At 47.4% G+C, this 24123-nt stretch overlaps 1 protein-coding gene across 1 annotated transcript in view; it reads right to left on the bottom strand.

Annotated features, from left to right (window-relative positions):
• Positions 1 to 23903, bottom strand: part of LOC8026581 (venom protease) — a 69585-nt gene extending 45682 nt beyond the window's left edge. The window contains exons 1-2 of the mRNA XM_042291244.1: positions 23834 to 23903; positions 2269 to 2607 (exon numbers count right to left, since the gene is read on the bottom strand). Coding sequence (XP_042147178.1) covers positions 2269 to 2607; positions 23834 to 23903 — 409 coding nt within the window. The remainder of the gene's footprint in view (positions 1 to 2268; positions 2608 to 23833) is intronic.
• Positions 23904 to 24123: the final 220 nt, after the last annotated feature.

The raw sequence follows: 24123 nt of genomic DNA, 5'->3' as shown, positions 1-24123 counted from the left end.
ACGCTGCGGCGAGGTGCGAGGTAAAATTCCGCGAGTTCTGCTGTTGGTCGAGATATGATGGAGGAAACCGGAACTCATTTCTTCGATGACAAGTGTTTTTCATAATGACCCTCAACAACTATAGCGGGTGACAGGTGAAGAACGAAGTGGAAGCTCCTCCCACCCCTTTCCACTTCAGCGGAACGAACGGTGGAGAGGAGGTCGCCTCCTCTCCAGAGTTCGCTCTCCTAAAGTGGAAAGAGGTGGGAGGAGCTTCCACTTCGTTCTTCACCTGTCACCCGCTATAGTGTCGCTATGGTTTTCCACATTGCCCATTACTGTCCAGTTAATGCCGACGCTCTCGTGTTTTGAGTTGTTTTCACAAAGACGTGCGTGTGCGCTTGTTTTTATCGTGGAGCTAAAATATGAATTTAATCGAGCAAAGCGCTTTCGGGCTGATATGAAAGTTTCTTCACAACTAAAATGTTTGTTCACCACTAAATGTTTGTTCACCAGTAAATGTGTGTTTTCTTGTTCACAACTCCATGTTTGTTCACCAATGAACGGAGAATAATCTAGTCAAAGCAGCAGCGGCACTAATCTAACGTTTATATAGGGTTATTCGGGCAGTAAAACACAAAGCATGATCACGTCATGTTCGTCTTTCTGAGTCATTGCTCAACGGGCTCCGCGTTTCTGCGTTAATGCGATCCCGTGCCTGAGTCATAAAGTTTCCTAGACTGACTCATGATAGATTACGAGACAAGGCTTCCCGCCATCACGAGCCAGTGAGTAGCCCCAGGATAGAAGAGTCGAAATCGCGAACAGTCCGATCAAAGACGTTATATGTGATTTATGAAATACGCGGTAGATGAAACATTACGAAATCCGGCACGTTGCGTTTTCGACACTGCTTGATTTGCGCTCTCCGTTCAGCGCCAAACGCAATCTGAGTTGTGTTAAAATGAAGCGCATATTAAAAGGGTGCCTTTTTTGTCCACAATGGGTGCGAATGAGTGAAAGTGATAGCTGTTGCACATTGGGCCAAAGCGGGCGAAACGGTGCCGTCGCGTACCTGTACAAAGTACGTGACGATACCATATCGCCCGCACTGCGCGAACGTGCTCAAGCTCTCGCTTTGACTTCTACGCACATTTACGGAAAAAACCTGCGCCGGCGCAGGCGAAGGCGCAGGCTTTCCTTGTGTTCTTCAGTGGTGAAGGGAGGGATTAACGTTGAGTTCAGCGATGAGCGGAGAGGGGACATGAAGAAGGCGAAGAGGGCGGAAGGCGACGGGTTTTGGCAGAACATAGTTTACCTTTCGAGTTGTGTTGGAGACGTAGAAACGCTACAGTCAACTCGAACGCCGGTGGAAGCTTCTAAAACCCTCCAATATTTTGCGTAGCAACCGGAAGTTGCCAAAGTGTGATTTCGTATAACGGTAGTAGTGTTTGCAAACACTTATTTTTAACTTATCGTTACCAGATGACGGTTCCTCGTGGTCGCGCCCAAATCGACGGGTCGCCGGGCTTTTTCCTCATCCTCCTTTGCGCGGCGCGTCTAATGGGAACATCCGACTTCTTTCTCCTCGCGCCATGAAGGGGAGGGAATAAAATATTTTTTTTCTCTTTCCGCTGCCACTACAGACAACAAACACCGACACCGAAATTCCTAAAAAGTATCACAGGTAAAGCTACCGCTTTAAGGGAGCTGTGAAATGCCATTGGATGCGCCTGCGGTCAAGACAAAAGGAAAAATAAAAAGAGAGGCCGAGAAAGTAAGGTCAAGAAACATTTTCGAAGACCAATCCCCCAATCTTTAAGAAGATTGGGGGAGGTTGGCACATTCTCAGTGCCATGTACACGGATAAGCCGGATACACATTGAGGATGCGACAAATACACTGCACAACACATCCGCCACGGCAGTGAATCGCTCGCCGATCAGTCAGTAAAGACAGTAGCCATGTTGCGTTATGTGACGCCTAGGCTCGTGGAACAGCAATACCTTGCAGGAGGGAGTGCGAGGGCTGGGCACAGTAACCAATTAAAGGGCCTGGTCGGGCAAAGGTATGCTTTTCTGTTACCCGCTTGTTTTTTTTTTTTTTGTTTTGTAGGTAGAGAGTATGGGGGGGGGAGGATTGATTTTCACACTTCAGCGCGTCGTCCGCTTGGGTACTGGACTCTTTGTGCATTGTGGAGGGAACACTGGTTGGAGGTAACGAGGGTGTGGGTGGAGTTTCTAGCGCGTTCTGAACATGTACTGGATTATAGCCAATACTCTCACTTACCTCCTGGTAGGAAGCTCGGGTAGTTCTTAATGGGTTTGGGTGGCTCGAGCGGCTTGATAGCGGCGCCAGAGTTACCGGCCGCCTTGGGGGCTACCAAGGTGAATGGCGGAGGTTCGGGTGCAGCGGTGGGCGATGTGGGCGCGGGCGTGGTGGTGGTAAACAGCTGGGCAAAAGGCTTGCCCTCCTGTGACGTCGTAGGGCAGCACAGTTTGGGCTTGTTTCTCCGAAAGCCGCATACGTATCGGCGTAGCACCGTCTGGTTGGTGATGACGTTGTCCAGAGTTGGGCAGGACCCCGTCAGCACGCAGTTGCCTTCCTCCTTGAATGGGGTCTGACAGTCTGCGCGTGGAAAGCCGGAAACCATTGAGACATGTGAGGCTTTTTTTTTAATTTGGTCTATGTGCGCGTTTTTTGGTTTGTCATTAAGATGAATAATGAAATTGGATAAGTAAATATTGCTGATTCATCGTATTTGCCAATCATTTCATTCACGACTCGAATGCCCTCCAATTCTATGTGATAAAGCGAAAAATAAATGTTGAATGGAATGCTACTTTTCCGCGATCTGAAGGGTAATATTAGGAATAGCAGTGCAGCATACAAAAAAAAAATGAACGACTTTCATTTTGTGTTGCAGACAATCGACAGCCCTCTTCAGAAAAACTACGCCGGCATGACCGGGCACAAGGGGATAAGAGTAAAACCAAATACAATATAGCTTCGCCAATACTGGAAACTCCTCCGAAAACACATAGGAGCGGCGGCGAACGTGACAGTGGCACCTCTAGCGGACTCGGAGTCTACGGAAGCAGTCGTCGCAATGGAAAAGTATAGGCTCCGCGACGTCCTCGAGCTTTACAAGCCCCGTATCGTCACCCTAACAGCAGAAACAATTTATTACGGTCAGTTCGCTTGCAAAGCGGAATCCACTGATCGCAACTGCAACGACAATCGAATAACAACGCGCGCATAAACAAAGATAGAGCAGTTTATTTAGCGGTCTCAAACGCCTCTCAGGGGATCACACGCGTTTGAAACGCGTCTCGGAAGCGGAAAAAAGGCGTTTAGCTACTCGAACTACGTCGTAATCGTTAAAACATGCAAAAACGACATGTTAATATTATCAGAGCAAGCGCACGAGCTGCTGGAGCATAAAAACAAAACAAAAAGTAAGGATAAAAAAGAACGTGCAGACACTTACCGAACTTTGCAGAAAAAATGGTGTCGCCATTCCCGACGAAAATAAGAAGAAACGGGAAAGAGAAGCGAACAATGGCGAATAAAACAAAGAAGCTAGCAAAAAACTATTTCAACGACGACGATCATTGCGGCGCTTATAGAAAAAAAGAAAGAAAAATGGAAAGCAGCAAATGAATAGCTGGTGGTCGCCACCGGTGTTGAGTTCACGACAAACAAAGCGGAAGCAACAGACGAAACGAATGAAAAAAGAAGAAAGCGACCCTTTTTTTTTCAGCTGCTTGTTGTACATTTCTTTATTTGCTTTCGCGGCGTATGTACGAACTAAAAACAAAACATGAGAAATAAATAACGTAGTGCAGCTCACACTGCCCGGTAAAAAAGAGTCGCAGAAATGTTTTGGTCGCAGGCAGCAATCTTCTTTCAATATGTGCTAGCAGTGAGTAACCTTTTTTTCCTTTCGAATTTCTTTTTCCAGTGACTTTGGCGGGTTGTTCGTTCGCTCGCTTGACGAAGAAGTTTAAAAGTGCATTCAAGTACTTGTTGACGTAGGTGTCCGTAGGTCGATGTAGGAAGCAGAAGAAAGATTTTCCACCACATCGCACAAACTTGTTCTTGAATGCGGCCGGTTGATTAACAAACGATGACCCGTAGCAGACGTGCCGGCCGGAGTACACAAATAAAATTCGAATAAAAATGGGTAACGAGCTTACACTTCTAATATATTTAATAAATATCAAAAAGCACGTATGACGATTTTGGATTAGAAACTCAATCGAAGGCGAAAATAGGAGGTTATCGGAGACGACAGTGGAAGAAAACAACAAACACAACAGCAAAGTTGCAGACGGCCCTCAAAATGCCCGGGCCTAGCGCAGACGAACCGGGGGTAGTAAGCGCCGAAGCGAAGGAAAGGGAGTAAAAACGAAGCCAAACAAAGCAAGGATACGCAATTGTTTACACGTCGGGCAAAAAAAAAAAAAAAAAAAGAAAAGCAAAAAGCAAACAAAAAATATACACAGCAACATATAAGCAGAAGGAAGAAATAACGCGGCAGAGTGTCGTCGCCTCAAAAATATAAAAGAAAGAAGACTCAAAAATGAAAAGAGTGGAGACGGTTCAACGGGTGTCGGCCTTTATCGTAGAAGAAGCAGCGAAGCAGAAGATGTTGGTCGTCCCCGCGCTAACAATCGGAATTTGTGCACTGTAAATAACGTGACTGAAATCATCTTTTTTCGCGGGGCTACGACGCTCTCCCCTTCTTTCTTTGCAAGCACGAGAGTGTCGGCTTTTTTCGTAACTCCGCTTTTGTTAATATATAATCGCGTCAGCTTTGCATATGCACAACGGCTTCTTTCGGAGCATACTGACATCGCCGTAACGTACGTGGTTCGAAATTGACTTCTGCTTCTTCATCCGGAGACAATCTTAACGGGATTAGCCAGCTCGCCTGTTCGACGAAACGGTTATAAGCGAGACATTAAAGGCCGGCCCGCAAGCAGAGAGAAGGAACCCGACCCTCACTTTGCTTCTCGCCACTGTGAAAGGAGGAAATCGCCTCTCGTTTCCTCCTCGCCATTTTCCGATTTTCTTTTTTTTTTTTTTTTTTGCCAGCTGCCTGTTTTTTTGTTTGTTTTTTTTTTCTTTTTTTCTTTTACAAGTGTGGGGTGGGGGAAACGAAAGCTTCAAGGATTTGAAAAGATTATCCAGAAGCCAGCCGGCACACCTGCGACAAGGAGCTGAACCAACCGAGTAGCTGTTTTGACTCTTGAGCGAGCTAGAGCACTATATAGCTCCTACGGAGCAGAGTAGCGCAATCCTTTGAACCCCGTGTTTTGCCGACAACAAGGCCGACAGAGCGGCTCGGCGCGAGTCACGTGGTACTCAGGGTTCCAGGAGGCGGCCCGCCCTATGGGAGAATACATGGAGATCGACACAACACGGCTGATTAAAAAATGAACGGCGAGTTCACACTTTTCAAAACTAGTCTGTCATTGAGACTTTGTGTTTGTCCGTCCCTTTTTGTCCCAGTCTCGGGGTTTTTGTCGAAATGTTTAGTCTGTCGTGAAGTTAGTAAAGCACTAAACCATTTATCAAAGTTTTAATAATATCGGATGCGTGTGCAAATTTTGAGAAGTCAATTTCCAAGGCAATGGCGTTTGAAGCAGACGATTTTTGCTCGCAGCGGAGATGGGCTTTTCGGGTTGGCTGGAGCGGGTCACGTGAATGGTGTGACGTCGCCGTGTCGTCTGCTGCATGATGCCGCTCAGGCAATTTTTTAAAAAAAGTCACGTCCTGGCGGGGCACAAAACTTAGCACAAATTATTCTAAAATGTTCCATTATTATGTCAAAAATAATTGCCATTCCGTACAACTCCACAATACTGAATAAACAAAGATTTTCTCACGTTCTCCATGCATTTCTGACCACAGTTGGAACCTCCGGGCGTTCGCCGCTAGTCGCCGAGAGTCGACGTTCTAGATTGCGCTACTCTGCTCCGAAGGAGCTATATAGTGCTCTAGAGCGAGCTTGGCACTTGCTCTTCCCAACGAGTTGCATTGGCTCTTTTTTAGCATTGGTTTGGAAGACGATTTTTTGCTGTTGTGAGAGGACACATGCCTTGTTCTGCTCAAAGAAGTAGTAATTGAAGTATTAATTTTAATATAAATATCTGATTTGGCACCTTTCGTTGTTTAGGCGGATTCATGGCGACAACGGGAAGAACGAGCGGCGTTTTCTGTATATCAGGGATGGCGCTCCATAGACCAGTGGTTCTGAATCATCATGGTTCGCAAACCGGCAGAGGTGACGGAAGATCTCATCCGTAGTGGGTTTAGTACTTTTCGGTGTAGAGCGTTTTGCTGTAGGGCATTTCGGTGCGGACCTTTTCGTGCACAGACATTTCAGTGTACGGACTTTTTGCTGCAAAGACTTTTCGGTGTGGGACTTTTCGGTGCGCGGATATTTCGGTGCACGGACATTTTAATGCATGGACATTCGACGCTATGGTTTGCTCGCCGGTATCTCTTTTCCAACGTACGCAGACACGCTTCACATCGTGTTTGTGCGTTGAGTTGATAGAGATAGTCTCCTCTATAAGGTTTTGGCTTTATTATTGGTCCTGCGTGTAGGAAACGACCCAAACAGCAATACGTTTGAAGTTCTTTGTGTATTCAGAACAATTTTGAATATCTTCAAATGCGCCTCCTCCGCGTAATCGCATAGCTCCGATTGTTAATAATAAATTGTGATCACCTCGCACGACAAAAGAAAAAAAACATTGGAATTATTACTTGTAACTCATTAAGGAATAAAGTAGGCGTGTGCGGGTACAAAATAAGTGTAATCAAATCAAATATCAATTTGAATCAAGTAAACAAGCCGAATTTGGTGAATGCTAAATCTATTTTATTTGGTATCAAATGTTTGCTCATTCTCGTACGAAAAAAAAAAACAAAAAAACAGTGACCACAGATCATATACAGAGTGTGATCTGTGGTCAACGTCTCCTTCCATGCCGTAATGATGTCGCCGGACGTAAAGAACTGCCTTACAATCGTGCTTATACAGGGCGATTTTTTTTAACGACTAGACATTTTTCTAAAAAAGACGTCAGAGTTACGCAATTGCGGTTTGTGCCTTATCTGTCGTCATCAAAAACACCAAATCATTTATTTTAGTGGATGTGAAATGGCTCACGGCGTCCTAAAAAGCCTAATTTGGACGCGAATCGTGTTACCGCAATCCCTTCGGCCACCGCACTCCCCGCCCCTTCTACAGTGGCGTTCTCACAGCGATGCGCATGATTTGTCGCTTTGGCTTCATGGCGTTAGGCTATGCCACGCGGAGATGGAGCCCACATAAAATCAGAACGATATTTTCGCGCCAAAATTAGGAGGACGCCGTATAATAGTGTACGCGCGTTACATCTTTTTAAGAATGGACGGTTTGGTGGCTTGCGATTATGGCCAACAACTTTCTAAATACAAGATGCCGTTTTCTTTTCTAATTAAAAGGTTAATTAGCGAATTTTAGGCAATCGGTCGGTTTTAGTTGCGTTCGTTATTGAACCGAATCCTCGCCTGGCCGTATAGCTCACCTACACAAACCGCAATGGCGCTAATTTCCACTGGACAATTTGGTAGCTTTCGATTACGCCCAACAACTTTATAAATCAACTATGCCGTTTTCTTTTATAATCAAAAAGTTCATTAACAAATGTTAGGTAATCAGTCGGTTTTTGTTGCGTTCTTTCTTGAACCCAATCTTCGCCTGGCCGTATAGCTCACATCCACAAAACGTTAATTTCCACGTTTTTTCTAATCTCTAGTAGGTAAAAAAAAAAAGAATAAACGTTGTACATAAAACAGAAGGCAGTTCTTTTGTGATATAAATAAAGCGTGGGGCACCGCGTCTTGCATACTTCTTTTTTTTTTTTTTTTCCGGCCTATGAAAACAAATCCCGGGACATTCGAAATTGAGTTTTTGATGGGGCGGGCGCTTTATCACAGGGTATTTTGTCATGTTTCATAAGCTTTATTCCTAGTCAGAAGGAAGCAACGCGAGCCGTATCACGTTGCAAACAACTAATCGGGTGTTTCTCAAGCAGCTCTACAACTTTCCAATTGACATTGTGGTTCTTAATACATCTAAAAAATTTGGTACTTAGTCCTAAACGTTTAATTTATTAGGCATAATTAAAATACTGCAACTCTCGCAAGACGTCTGCCCAAAACATAAAGTTGGTTTCATTGGCGTAAAGTGGCTGCAACTCCTGGGTTTTTTTGGAAATGGCCTTCGCGCACCCTGACAAAGCCCCAAACAATTATGTAAGGGCTGCAGAGGCTGTCTGGGCATTCCATTTCTTAATCAGGGAACAAATGCGAACAGAAGAGAATAAAAACCTCGTAATACCTGCTGTCTTTTAATAAATGGCATAATATGCTACTATTGCTAGTTGCCCTATTTACGCGAAGAAAATTGTGATTTTTCGGTTCAATCTCCGTGTTCCCCGTTCTCTTTGCTGATACGCAAGATATTTGTCGGGTGTCAAGTTTTCAGTTACATTTGTTGACAGAAACTAAACGCACGTTTGGCCACGAAGAATTTTTTTTTCAAATGTTGAAGATAGATGAAATATACCATAAACTGTTTCAGTTTTTATGGAAGTTTGTTTTTACTCTTCTTAGTAGCTTCAACCAGGCGGCCGTCACTCTAGAAAACACCTGTAGTACGAACCTATATATTATGCCCCGGAAATGGTCAGACTGTGTCCCTCTAACTGCAATATCTTTGACTTGTAATTACTCATGATTATTAGTTTGTACAAAAAACAGAAAAACAAAACAGAAACACAATAGCGATAAAATCACTATTCAGTGTGCCGTTGTTAGAACGACAAATTTTCAACTCTCTGTTTAGAGCTCAAAGATCGAATAAAAATACCCATCTTTTTTCCTTCTGCTGTGATGTTCAAGTTCCGTTCACTCGAGATAAATATGCGGTGTTGTAGCGTGTGTGGCCGCGTGCGGAAGTATCTGAATGTAAAAGAACTTGTTGTTGGGCTAGTTGGTGTTGACTATCTGAGTGTTTTTTAGAACTGCAGAAAAAGAGAAAAAAAAAGAAGAAAAGCGAGCCCCCCGAACCCCTCCGAGCTCATATCCAGCCTGCCTAACTAATCCCTGGTGTTTGGGATTGAAGCAGAGAACCTTGAAGGGTTACAGAGATTTTGTCGGGGGGCCGGTAGCCCATTAGCACTCGTGCGAGAAGGCCGTAAAAAGCGAAGAGGAAAGGGGAGGACGAAAAAAAGAAAAGAGGGGGAATCTTCTGCCACGCTGAAGAAAATTTTGAGCGCCCGCCTTTGATGAGAAATGGGAATTGCAACAAGAAAACGAATTGACTGACAAGAACAATAAAGTTGAAACGAAGCTATGTGATGAAATGTTTGTACATTTCCCTTTTTCACGAAACAGCGCGAAGGCATACATTCGTGTTTTGCTTGGCTTACATAAGTTGTGACAGAATGTTTTCTTCGGGAGAACTCCGAAATTGCACCCAGAAAGCTGTAACATCTTTCCCACGGGAAGAGAATGTCTTTCACTCATGAGCTGGCACCCATTTTTTAACTTTCAAAGCAGCGAATGTCCGTGACAATTTTTTTCTCGTTGGTCACCTCGCACGGACATAGGCAAAACCAATGCATTTCGGAGAATTTGTCTGCCAGCGGAGACTCCGAGCTCGCCAGGGGCGCTGCAATCACTTTTCGCCCGTTTTCCGCGGGAGTTGCCAGTATTGGCTTCCACGGTATTTGGTAAAACTTAAACGACTTAAATATTGCTCATGCGAGATACAACAATTTTTAATTAAATATATATATATATATATATATATATGTATATATAACACATTTTAGACACTACATAATTTGCCATAATATTGGGGAGGGATTTTAATTAATTTATACAGTCATAACGAGCTTTTATTCCCAAGAATAACCTATACGCTACGATGAAAGTAGGCACTATCCGTATTGGTAATATACAGTCTTGTACACGTTACTAAAAAAACAGTAATCGATTAGAATTACTGTTACTCTTGGCTATTAAGTATTCGATTAGATTACTTGATTACTCAACAGCAAAAGTAATTGGACATTACTTCAGGAAGTAACCATTACTTTTCCGATTACTTTATTGTGTGAAGACTTAATCTTTAGCGCTCATAACAATGAACCACCTCCAACCTCGAAACCTTGCTTGTCACAAAGACCATTTAGAGGAATTATGGGATCGTGACGTGTATTTGAACTGGCTTTGTTATATTTTGCATCCGCTTTAGACATTTTTCGATTCCGGTTCTCCTATGGGCTGCAAGTAGGTACCGCAAGCAGGATTGTTTTTTTTTTATTTCTGTGTGTGTGTGCGAGGGACTACTTTGGAGGAAGGACTTACAAAGCTACATTCTGCTCCCTCAAACGTCACCCTGAATGGCCTTTGTCACGCATAGTGGCTTCCCTGGGACTTTCCACTCCCAGTCCCAGCTCACGAAAAAACGGACATTTCACAGAAACTGTACATGCAAAGGGGTTCACTTCATTCCCTACAGCTCCGCAAAAATCTTTTTTCCGTTCGAAAAAAGATGCAAATGTTATTTTTGTTATTTCAGAAAAAAAAAAAAAGGTGCGTGCGGTTTGGGGGGGGGGGGGGGGGGGGGGGAGGTTGGTCCCGTGGAAAAATAGTAACGGTGAGAAGTAATTTTTATTACTTCAAAACTAATCAGATTACTCTTGTGATTACTGCCTAATAAAAGTAATCAACTGATTACAAAATTACTCCCAAAAGTAATCGATTACAAGTAATTTGATTACTTGTAACGCGTACGGTACAAGTCTGGTAATATATAAAAAAATTAATTGAACTGAGGAACCTGCAGTTTACACGTCATCAAACATACCTTAAGATGATGGATTAACCTTGTAACTGCAAGTTAGCACTCGTCCTGTGTCCCACTTCTTTGTCGCGTCTTTTTTGCTCTACTCTTTTTACAGTACACGTCATCATCTTGAAATTTTGACAGAAGAATAGCGGCATAGGCTAGAATGGAGCAGTGTTATGGCGTGTTATGGAAAAAATATTATATTAAATAAATGGGTCGTTATGGGAGTGCTGCCGCAACCGTCTAAGATATGGCGCAAGCATACGATGGCGCACATTTCTGGGGATGTAAAAAGTTTCATTACCTTTTGTCCACAAATATTTGTTTATTTATTTATAAATACTGCAGACTCATCTTAGAGTCCATGCAGGAGTGAGCATCACAAATATAACATCAATACCAGCTGCAAGACCTAAGAACAAAGTAAACTTGGAGGAAAACACCAACAACAAAAACATTACAAAACAATCACATGAGCCCAACTTTCAAATTTGAAATAAATTCCTCGACACTAGCACTCTCTACTATATCTTTTGGCAGCTGGTTCCATGCGGTTATTGTCCTGGGAAAGGACGAAAATGTAAACGTATCAATAGGCACACGAAACTCCCGAATCATTTTGCCGTTTTTAAAACGAGTATTTGCGCGCGATACTCGGGATACTATATTTTTTTGTTTTTTTTACTTCCTACAAAACATCAGCTCAGAGTGGAACCGCCTTGCCGCTTCATCGCCTCTCATCTTTCAAGACCGCAATAACTGAACACCTTCATTGCCATTCCCCTTTACAGCGCAACTGCTTTTATTATACACAAGACCAGCTCAGAGGGGAACCGCCTTGTCCCTTCATTGCATTTTACGAAAACATCTCATCCTTCAAGACCTCAAAAACTGAACACCTCTTAAGCCTGCACTTCAATACTTTTTTGTATTTTGTTTTTTTGTTTAAATGTTGTATTCTTTGTTTATGCATTTCTAATACCTTGTACCAACCCCCATTTCTAACGCTTCTGGGGGCTCCTCGGTATTGTAATCAAGAAATAAACTCAAACGTTAGTGTCCATCATACGAGGTTCTGCATTTCGCTGCGTGTGCCCCACTGGAGACCTATCAACATCTCAGGCAGAAGCAAAAAAGTCCTCGCATATCTCCGTGTCTTCATAGGTATCATTAGAAGGAGGGTGTTAAGGTGAGCAAACATGTATCGATTAGCATAGATGTTTCAAAGCGCGTAATATGTAGATGTATTTATGCCCCGTTTATTAGGCTGTGCTTAATTTTAACTGCAATAAAAGGCCTCAAGCAGTGGACTCCTATTTGAAGCCACACAATAGCAGTACCTTTCAGTTACACATAATACTCATGTTTCAGCTACTCCAGCTTCTGCTTAGGCGATATACTGAATATTTTACCATCTATCTATCTTAGATTGGTGCTGCTGAGCCGCAAATTACCGAGATGTTTTTTATTTTGTTTTTTAGAATAATCTTCGCACCCAGAGCATGACTCAAGCCTTAAACACGTACTTAAGGCGCATTTTTATCGCATTAGCGTTGCACGGTAAAATGAAACTTTGATAGTATTGTGCTTGTCTTCAGTGGGTCAAACTTCGTTAGCCACCAGTGTTGGCGAATAAACGCAAGTTTCGCTTGTTGCAATACAGCGGGAAGTGGCCTGAACAGATTAACCCTCAGCGTTGACCCGGACTTTCAAAGTTGATGACTGTAATGCCTGGGATGTGCGTTCGACAGCTCAACCAGCTAACGACAATTAATATGTGCCGCTGTATTGTCCAGAAGTTCCAGGGACATGCGGGGTTATCACGCAGTGTATGTACCGCAAGCGGCCGTGATTTTGCTCTAAACAGATGTAAGTCGCAAACCCCGCTTTACGGCGGTAGTAGCCTTTCATTATTGTTGTAACTTAATAACGTACCCAGTTTATCTAGTTTATTCTAGACTAACCCTATATAGGTAACTTATGAAGACCCCATCTTGCCGTGGTTGTTTCTATACTGCTGTAGCTCTCAAGTTTGGGCAGCCCCTCCTGCGAGCGAAATTCAACGTTTCTCGGGTCCGTTTTGCTTGCTTGTTATTGAGCTTTTTCAGGTTGCTCGCGGACACTAAGGTGGCAATATTTTATTTGTTAATAAATATTTTGAGAAAAAAGACAACAAGTAAAAGATGCTAAAGGAAACACACTTATTGTCTTGACCCTTACATTGAGAACTTTATATTGGTTTTCTTTATATAAACCTTTTTTTGCATCTCCCGGACGCTCTCTTATCGCGCCTAAACAGATACTGACGCTCGCTTGCAAACAATCGTGACTTTTGCATAAATGATCGGTGCAGTGGTGCTTTATGTTTGATGCCAACATTTTAATGGAACGTCTTACCGGCGCGTTCGTGCTCCCTGGCCGAAATAAACAGGCCTTTTGAAGCCTTCTCACTGCAGCGACCAAATTATGTACACAAAAGCCCCTCTCCATCACCACCCCCCGCTCCCGAATGATCAGGAAGGTTAATGTGACAGCGAGCTAGGTGAGACACCACATGACAAAACAGTAGGTAAAGTAAGCAAAGTGCCTAAGTGTAGTCACAACATGTAGAACGCAAGCTAAAGCATAACTGGTCCACCAAGTAAGCCTCATCCCTGACCTTATTTTGTTTTACAACATATCTCGTGGTCTGCTTTTCTACAAGACTTGTGCATGTTGAACAGCACTAAGCTGTGTCAAGCTTAATCTAAATTTCGAAACAGTATGGGTGAAACTAGGCTGCTTGTGATCTACTTCAAATAAACATGAAACAAAATACATTTCTTTTTTACTAAATGAAATTACGCAGATTTCCCCTCAAAGGTGTGTTTCGATGAAGCTTCTGATTGCTCGAGGCCAACCAGGCTATAAAGGTCGTCCGCTAATGGAGCGATGTTTGGCTTGAATCCGGCTAACGGAACCAGATCTTGGGCCTCTTGCTTATCTGAGCCGAAGTTGAAGCAAGTAAATATTGCACGAGTGAAGTCGGCTAATTATGAATAACCAAATAGGTGTGCTCGCAGTTTGCATATGACATACATTACAGTTAAATACTTAATATCTACAATAAGGAGCAAAGGGTTCGGCGCTGCCTTTTTTGATAACCAACAACACTAAACAAACACTATAATTACGTGACGTAAGGTGACCTACCGGAAGTTGTGTGTAAAGTTCATGTTAAGTACCCCATTTTTCTCAGTGAGAACAGGGTATTAGATAACGATGCAGGTCAGTGATACCATCTACTCGGTTGTCATTTCTTTAAAAGACAAATCCGGCCCATAGTTACGATTTTGGGATTACGACTGGTTTTAGCTCAGTCAGCGTCCCTGAATTACAAGGTGTATTTTTTTTTTCTCGGTATTGTGCGTACTTTTAAAGGTATCGACGCCTCAAAGTTTTCCTTGCGGCGCGAGCGACCAAACCGAAACTAGCCGCTCGAGGCCCCGGTCACACAGGAAATCGGCCGCTAGGCAGACGTGATGTCATGGTGGTTCTCGTTCAACGAGTACGCAAACCGAGCGACACCTACCTCTGTTGCGCTAGCTGGCGCCAAAGATAAAAGGTAAGCTTCTTTCTTTTTAAACCTGCGTACGTGGTAAGTATTCAGCACATGTAGAAAGAGTTAGTGCGTATACTCAAAAGCTAGCGACTGGCAGGCAAGTGAACTCGTTCGGTGCCGGTGTAGGACGCCGATCTCACTACTCCTCCGCTTCGACTTCAGTAGTGGTTATGGCGTACGCCAAAATCAATACCGTAGTCATTTATTTCGCTAAAACGACGGCAGTTACTTTCTGCGGCAAAATACCCTGATTGTTTGTTGTTCTTTGTACCCGGCGTCCGTCGCTGTGCCTGCGCTCGTCTGTACTCGACTCTAGGCCTAAATAGTCATCGGAGCTTCGTGGATGGAGCGGCATTGCTCTGTAAGGAGCCGCATCGCGGGGGTGCGGGCCGATGGCGGCGCGGGGTCGACCTTGAGAACAGGTCTCGGCGGGTTGAAGTAGCGAAATGTGTCGTCACGGGTAAAACGCGGTGACGTCATCAGGGTCACCGGTGGAGAGGGCCTCGGCGGAAACAGGGCGAGAGTGAGCGTGACCGCGGCAGGCGGGGGCAAGGGAAAAAAGGGAAAACGGACGGGTGGCACGCGGAAGGGGCACTTGGTCCCGAGCACGAACGGACGAGCCACCCCCAAAAAGACGCTGCCTGCCTTGGACGGCGGGTGCCCGGGAACGCTACCAGCGAGCTGCTCGACAGCCGCCGCCAGCCCGTGACATGCCCGAGAGCTGCCAGCCCTGGACCTGCCCATGACAGACGAGAACGGCGCAGCCCTGGACCTCCCCATGACAGACGAGAACGACGCAGCCCTGGACCTCCCCATGACAGACGAGAACGACACAGCCCGTCGACCTGTGCAACAACCCCCTCAGTAAGCGACCCGACGACGGCGACCAGTTCAGCCAGCAGTATTAAATTCTTAAAAGTGTTTCCTGTCTCCTGCTTGCTCTCCACCGAGGGAGGAACCCCGTCAACTGAGTTTCGCATCGAAACTTTACATTGGTGGCAGCGGTGGGATCCTAACTCCTTCGGGATTTGACGGGACAGAAACACCCCCGTCTAAGGAGAGAGCAGGCTGGAGACGGGATCGTGAGCATTTTGGTGCGGGATGAGCATAGAACAGGCGGTCGCGATGGGACCCAGTGTGCTGGCTCTGAATACTATGGTGCCAGTATTCTCCGGGGATGGAAAGGGAGTTAACGTCCACGATTTCTTGGATACCATTGAGCAGGTTGCGTTGATGGGAGCGTGGGAGGACAAACATAAGCTTGGAGTGGCGAGGTGCCGCGTCTCGGGGGGCGCATACGACTTTGTTTGGCGAGATGAAAAGGCTAAGGAAGCGAAAACGTTCGATGCGCTCAGGGGCGTCCTCACGGCGAGATATGACACCGAGCCGCTCAACATAAAGCTAAAGCGTTTCGCAGAGGCTTCTCAAAAACATGATGAAGACGTTCGCACGTTCGCCACGCGTATACAGGCGCTTGGTTCGGATACACTGCGTAGGAAATGGGAAGGCAGTACGGCAGCTAAGGATGAACAGAGAGCAAAAATTGCTCGAGAGATGATGAGGGAACAGTTGTGTTCACAGTTTGTACAGGGGCTTCGTGATCCTGTTCGCCGGCTGGTGCTGTCGCATCGGCCTAAAGATTTTGAGGAAGCGGTTGAAATAGCGTCAGAGGAAGAGGCAAATGAAAATCTGGTCAATCAGGTTCAACACGTGAGAATTGTGGAGACGGACGAACTAACGCAGCTTAAAGAAAGATTGGCGGGTCTAGAAAAGCTCCTCACTGAGAAGGAAGAACGTGAACAAAGGTTACAGAGAGCTCCTAGGCGTCGCTACACGGGCTGCTTTGCCTGCGGGGGAAGCGGCCATTTTGCTCGTGAATGCCGTTCCCGGAAATCGGGGAGTGGCCTTGAGGGCGCGTCGATGGCGGACACGGCGCCAAAAAACGTGTAGCTCCCCCTCATTCTTCGGTCCCAAGCTCGAAGGATGGGGAGGGAAAGAGGGTGGGGGAAAGAAGGCAAGCGATGTCGAAGGGGAATGGAAGGTCGGGTGCCGGTCCCAAGGTCGAAGGGGAGACAGAGACGATTATTCTGAGGTACTCCGAGGAAACGAGCCCCGTTGTGGAATGTGAGATTAACGGGACGAACATGCGACTTTTGGTTGACACCGGCTCCCGCGTCACGTTGCTCAAAGCCGTGGGGCTCGGAAAAATGAAAGACAAAAACTTGAGACCCTGCCCCGAGCATGCAAACAAGAGGTTTCATGGCATTTCGGGAGGACAGATTGACGTTCGGGGATGCTATCGGTTGAAACTTGCTCTGGGAAGGCACCGCTTTGAGCACCCGTGTTTCATAATTTCTGACGACACCGCCTTGCCGCTCGATGGCATCCTGGGTCAAGATGTTCTGTCGGAGCACAACATCGACGTGCTCGTCAGCCGAGGTGCTCTCTCGGTGCGGGGTGACGAAGTCCCATTTTGGCGGGAGAACAAAGGAGCCGGGGGCGCGGCGCAACGACTGTTTTCTGGCGTTCCTGTCCGCTTGAGTGCACCTTGTGTGCTGCCGCCTTTGTCGGAGATAATCTGCTGGGTAAAAGTGGATGTACCAGAGGGAGAACTGGGAGTTTTGGAGGAGACCAGTCTCCACACCCACGGGATGACAGCTAAGGGGGCATTGGTTACGGTTGACCAGCACTCTAGGGTCCCTGTGTCGCTCATAAACTTCAGCCGCGAGCCGTTGTCGTTGCCCAGAAACAAGACGGTTGGGAGGTTCCACAGCGCGAGGGAGGCGGAAGTTGATTCAGTCCGCGGAGTGGCTGAGTCCGGGAGTGACCAAGAGAATGTCGCCTCGTTGTTCGAATTAAGCCACATACAGGCAGAAGAAAGGGGGCGCCTAGAGTCGTTGCTAAACGGGTATAGCGCTGTTTTTGCGAGGAGCAAGCTAGACTTGGGCCGGTGTGATGTCATCAAGCACAGAATCAACACGACAAGCGATGCTCCTGTATATCAGCGGGCTTACCGAATTCCTTATTCACAGCGAGACGAGATGGCAAAGCAGATTCGGGACCTTGAGGAGGAAGGCATTGTCGAACCGTCTAAGTCGCCTTGGGGTGCGCCGGCCCTTTTGGTTGAGAAGCCGGATGGCTCTTCCAGACTCGTGGTAGACTACCGTAGGCTCAATGCGGTCACACGGGTCGATCCGTATCCAATTCCTGACATACAGGAGACCCTTGCCCAGCTTGGGTCTGCCCGGTACTTCAGCGTCGTGGATCTAGCAGCCGGCTTCTGGCAGATAGAAATGGACCCCAGGGACAAAAACAAAACGGCCTTCAATACCCCTTCCGGCCACTACGAATGGAACCGAATGCCGATGGGACTGGTTAACAGTCCGGCCGTCTGGCAGAGGACCGCCGACGTCATCCTCGAGGGACTAATTGGGCAGAGTTGTCATGTGTATATGGACGACATAGTCATATACAGCCGGGACTTTGACAGCCATCTGAGGGACATCGAGCGAGTATTGAAGAGACTGCGGGCGGCCGGGCTGAAGTTAAAGCCATCAAAATGCCAGTTCCTCAGATCACAGGTTAAATACCTGGGTCACATCGTTTCTGCGGATGGGGTAAGGCCCGACCCAGAGAAGGAGGAGGCAATTCGGAACTTTCCCAGACCGACAAAAGTTAGGGAGATCAGAGAGTTTTTGGGCCTCGTGGGGTACTACAGGAGATTTATTGACAATTTCGCCAAAATTGCCAAACCTCTGACCGCACTGACATCGAAGTACGCCACGTTCCGGTGGGGGGACAGCGAAGAAGGCGCTTATTGCAAACTCAGAGATAAGCTACTCACCGCTCCAGTTCTCGGGTACCCGGACTTCGGGAGCCCTTTTATTTTGGCCACGGATGCTTCCCAGTACGCATTGGGGGCCGTCCTCTCTCAGGTGAAGGACGGTATAGAAAGACCGATAGCGTTCGCGAGCCGACAGTTGAACAAGGCTGAAGTTAACTACAGCGCCACCGAAAAGGAATGTTTGGCGGCGATTTGGGCTACACGGCACTTCAGGTGCTATCTGTACGGTCGCCGGTTCAAAATAATCACGGACTGCAGACCCCTGCGCTGGTTGATGAATGTAAGAGACCCGGGATCACGCCTCGCCCGATGGAACCTGCAACTGCAGGAGTACGACTATGAGATCATCCACAAGCCCGGAAGCGGTCACACCAACGCCGACGCCCTCAGTCGTGCCCGAGATCCCCCCTCCACCGTTGGCGCCGTCTTGAATTTTGTACCCGTTTTTGAGGACGGTACTATTAGGGACGAACAAGAAAAGGACCCAGAGCTAAGGAAAATATCTGACAGACTGGCAGGCAATGATAGTGACGATCAGGGCTACTTTCGGGACAGGATGGGTCTACTGCGCAAAGGAGGAACCGGACAGGAGGTGGGCAGAACACGGGAACGAACTGTAATTCCAAAGAGCCTGGTCGAGAAGGTACTGTATGCCTATCACAACGCCCCTTATTCGGGGCACTTCGGCTTCAAAAAGACTCTCAGAAAAATCACGGCGAAATATGTGTGGAGAGGGATGCACCGCGACGTGAAGAGCTATTGCGCTTCCTGTGAGTCGTGCCAGCTGCGAAAGTCGGGTCAGAGACGACGAGCGCCCCTGGAGCTTTTCGGTGAGGTCAATGAGCCTTTTGAGAGAACGGCCCTCGACGTAGTTGGCCCGCTGCCCATCACCACTGAGGGAAATAAGTACGTCCTGGTATTCGTGGATCATTTTACTAAATTTGCGGAAGCCTTGCCTTTGAGAGATCAGAAGGCGGAGACTGTGGCCCGGGCATTTGTGGAGCGGATTGTTCTAAGGCACGGTGTACCTCAGCAGCTTCTAACAGATCAGGGCACGAATTTTGTTTCCGGTCTAATGAAAGAGACGTGCAGACTGCTCGGTATTAAGAAGCTCACAACTACAGCTTACCACCCCGAATCGAACGGGGCGGTGGAGAGACTAAACAAAACCATCAAGGGACTGCTCTCCCATCTCGTCGCACGAGACCAGAGGGATTGGGATCTGTGGATGCCCTACGTGTTGTTTTCATATAACACTGCAGTTCACGAAAGCACCGAAGAGACACCCTTCTATCTGTGCCATGGGAGAGACCCGGGGCTTCCTCACGAGATCCTTGACGCTCCAAGTGTCCCTAAGTATGCCTGTTTGGAGGACTATCGAGCAGAATTGACACTGAGAATGAGGGCGGCTCACGAGGTCACGGGGGAGGCTCTGCGAAAGTCTCAGGCTTGCAGAAAGACCCAGTACGACCGGAAGACGAAAAGCCCAGAATTTCGGGAGGGCGACCGAGTGTATGTAGACGTCCGTTACCCGGGGAAAGGGCTATCACAAAAACTAGGCCAGAAGTGGAAAGGCCCATACCGGATCACTAGACTGGTAACGCCGGTAGTGGCTCAGGTAAAGGAGATAAAAAGGGGGTCGGTTACCACAGTGCATGTCAACCGCTTGAAAAGGGCGGCACCCGAGGGGCCCTGTCCCACCAAGGACGGGAGCGCCTCTCTGGTGCAGGCTGATGCGACAGAACCTCTGGCGGTACCAGAAACCAGTAGAATAGATGAGAACGATGCTGCAGTAATGTGGGAGGCAGCTGAGCACTGGGAGCGCCGAGAATTGCCGCCCGACAGTGCGCATTCGGGACAAGCAGCCGCGTCGACCCCACCTGCGCAGTTTACACCTTCTCCAAGCGCTGTAATTGAGATTGACGAGAGAGTTTGGGGAATGTCGTATGCACCTCCGAGTAGCGAAGGAACCTAGGAAAGGCAGGAACTAGGTCATGTGGAAAATGAAACTGTATTGTGTCTCTATTTTCGTTCAGGTGTGTGTGCGCGTGCAAAAGGGGGGGGGGGGGGGGGGGTCATAGAAGGATCGCCTGTCGCTCATCCCCTCCCAAATGTTGGCTAACGTCGTAGGTACCTCGTTTGGAGCGAAAAAGGCTGGACTGTGTTGTTGTCGGGGAGCTTAGGAGTGGGCTTTTGTGGTGCGAAGCATGACGATCAAACATTGAGAGCAAGGTGTCAGTGCTGTGTCGCGGGAACGTGCATACCGGTCGAACGTTAAGACCAGTGCATGAAGGTGAACGTGCTGTGTCTCGTGATTTTCTAGCACAGGACAAAACTGACTCACTAATCTCGAAAAAAAAAATATGGGCGAGTGTAAGGAGCCGCATCGCGGGGGTGCGGGCCGATGGCGGCGCGGGGTCGACCTTGAGAACAGGTCTCGGCGGGTTGAAGTAGCGAAATGTGTCGTCACGGGTAAAACGCGGTGACGTCATCAGGGTCACCGGTGGAGAGGGCCTCGGCGGAAACAGGGCGAGAGTGAGCGTGACCGCGGCAGGCGGGGGCAAGGGAAAAAAGGGAAAACGGACGGGTGGCACGCGGAAGGGGCACTTGGTCCCGAGCACGAACGGACGAGCCACCCCCAAAAAGACGCTGCCTGCCTTGGACGGCGGGTGCCCGGGAACGCTACCAGCGAGCTGCTCGACAGCCGCCGCCAGCCCGTGACATGCCCGAGAGCTGCCAGCCCTGGACCTGCCCATGACAGACGAGAACGGCGCAGCCCTGGACCTCCCCATGACAGACGAGAACGACGCAGCCCTGGACCTCCCCATGACAGACGAGAACGACACAGCCCGTCGACCTGTGCAACAACCCCCTCAGTAAGCGACCCGACGACGGCGACCAGTTCAGCCAGCAGTATTAAATTCTTAAAAGTGTTTCCTGTCTCCTGCTTGCTCTCCACCGAGGGAGGAACCCCGTCAACTGAGTTTCGCATCGAAACTTTACAGCTCTATACGCCGCGCACCCAGCGACGTACTCGGGGGGCCCTCGCCGTGCGTTCGCTTGTCCGTACTCGTACCTAGGCTTCTCGCTTTCGTGCTGGGGTTCAGTCCCAGACACGAAGCTTTGGGGCTTCCGGCGCCGGCCACGCCGTCCGAACACGCGTGTGTTGGGCTGTCAACGTTTGCTTTTTTGTGTTTTCTTTCCTCAGTCGCGTAAAATGCGAATTTTTAAGCTACGACAATGTCATTTACTATATTAGTTCGCCGAGGTGGCGCATCTAATTTGTAAAAATAAAAAAAAAAAAAAAAAAAAAAACTTGCCGCACTCAAAAGTAAAAAACAACAACAAAAGAAACAAACAAACATGATTGGAGTTAGGTTGCGGTTGTAGTTTACATGACCACCATTCCCTATGCAACGGAGCGTGAATGCTCCATGTTCAACACTGCATTTGACAATGACTGCTTTATTGATCTGGATACTTTTATGATGTTTACCTTTTGTGTGCGACATGCCACTTAGTAATGCGAAGTTCATTGCTATGTGGACTGCATGTTTTTACTTACATCTTCACTGGGGTTCGGCTGGAATCATCCTTTTCACTAATTTAATGCAGGACGTATATCGACAACCCACAAATGTTGCCTCCTTTCTCTATATGAGATAAATAAAACAGTTGATTTTGAATCCCCCAATCAAGGTCGTACGTGCCGATTTCCGAACTAAACAAGCTTCTTTTCTTTCAGCAGACGCGTCGTTTAGTGAAGACTTTGAAGACGACGGCAAATGGAGCCTTAGCCCATATGCACATGACCCGCTGCCACCTGCTGACGAACTTCGCAGGGAAAGTGCTTCTCTCTAACACCCTAAAGGGGTGTCCAAACAGGACACTACAAAACCCGCGACTCCGACAAATCGTGAAAATTGAAGCGGACGCTTCTATTTTTACGGTCTGTCGGAGTCGTGAAAATGTTTGCAGGAGTCGTGAAAATTTTTACGATCACGACTGCTCTCCTCTTCAGATTGACGTCACACGCCACCTGCGTCTGGCTCACCTCGCCAACGCCCTCGCGTACCGCCGTCGCCTCGGCTCGAAGGCCAAGGAGGTCCGGCTTTGGGTGGATTTGGGACATTCCTGCGTCGAAGGGTGCGTTTCGCCCGCCTCGGATCTGCTTTCTTTGTCGAGATTCACTTTCGTCGTGATGGCGTCCAATGCGGTTCCGTATTGTGAGCGGAGGCCTTGAGCAATTGACCGACAGCCAACAGAGCGTGTGAGTGGCTCTCCGGATTCACGTGATAAGCAGAGCAAGGCCGCCGTGGAGGAAGCGAGGGGGAGATTTGACGGAGGGAAGTTTCCCCCCGGGAAGAATTGACGGAGGGAAATTTCCCTCCGACGGCCGGAAGCGGATCGCGGCAGAGCGCGGCACGATTTGCCGGAGTCGCGGGTTTTGTAGTGTCCTGTTTGGACACCCCTTTATGCGCGCGAGTGCGCACCGAGTTGCTCGCTAAAACGAGCCTCGGTGTCCTCACAAGCAAATAAACACAAGGTTATACCGAAGCAAAGCGGGCTACAGATAAAATCAACGACTCAACCCGCCAATCACCAGCCGAAGTAGTGGCGGTAGCGCCTCAAAGAAGCGCACTTTACGCTGCTCGACTGCGCAACGGGTAAGCCCCTCCGGACCGGGGAAACAAAAAGAGAGCGACCATGACGTCACGGCCCAAGGTTGCTTTAGCGATCGGTGATCCGCTGGAGGCCCGCTAAGGAGCGGCTGCTCGCAACGGGTCGCATTTTTATCATCGGCATTAGTTGGGAATGCCACGTCCCCTTGACGTAATATTTTGGCTGGGGTCGTATCTTGTGTCACTAAGGCGGTAGCAATAATTTATTTCCTTTTGAATTTTCGCCGCAGTAGCCCTTTAAATCTGACTGTAGTCGGTAGAAACCAACCACAACAGTTATATATATATTTTTTTTTAATGCGCGATAAGGCCAGATTACATTCCAGATTGTTCCGGTGCCCAACCACCCAAGGGCATCTGGGGGCATGAATAAAGTACTGGAGATTATTTCGGACTACTTGGCCATCTGTAACTTACAACGGAAAGACCAGTTCAACGGCCGAGCCCTCGGCAACAATATTACTCAGATGGGGGGAACCCTTGACAGATGTGTGACCATCGCCATAGTATCTGAACGCAGGCAATTTATCTAAAAAAAAGTGGTCCGGCACTTATGGAAACAGATACCTGTATTAAAGCTCTATCACAAAACTATGGCACATTAACATTGTGTGCTTCTTGCACTAATTTGAAATTGGGCGGTGTGCGAACTCAGCAATGGCGAAGGAGCTGCTTGCGAATCGACAATGTTTGGTATAGTGATCGGATTAGAGTATCCGTCTTTGACTGTGATTGTTTACGTTATGATCACGTGCTTATTAACAATACACCTAGCTTATCCAGAACACGAATTGTCAAGAACTTACTTCCATTCGTCTGTTGTGCCACAGCTTGATGGGCCAGGAATGCGGCCAACACCATATTATAAGCTGCCATCTGAAACAAATAGTACATCATAAAATACAGCTGTAACTTTCTCTACCACTTTAAAAAGTGCCTTTTCAGGTAGTTTTGTTGTGAACGAGATATTCTGATTACTACCCTATATGAGCTATTTAGTAAATCATCCTATTTTGCAGTGATAATCTACATAGCATATTCCACAACAATACTACGTGTCATTTGGTGAAAGTGAGACCTGGCAGTCTCTGATGTG

Source organism: Ixodes scapularis, unplaced genomic scaffold (genome assembly GCF_016920785.2).
Source record: "Ixodes scapularis isolate PalLabHiFi unplaced genomic scaffold, ASM1692078v2 PGA_scaffold0__279_contigs__length_252992795, whole genome shotgun sequence".
In the NCBI taxonomy this organism is placed as follows: domain Eukaryota; kingdom Metazoa; phylum Arthropoda; class Arachnida; order Ixodida; family Ixodidae; genus Ixodes; species Ixodes scapularis.
This window is presented reverse-complemented; position numbering and strand designations above follow the sequence as displayed.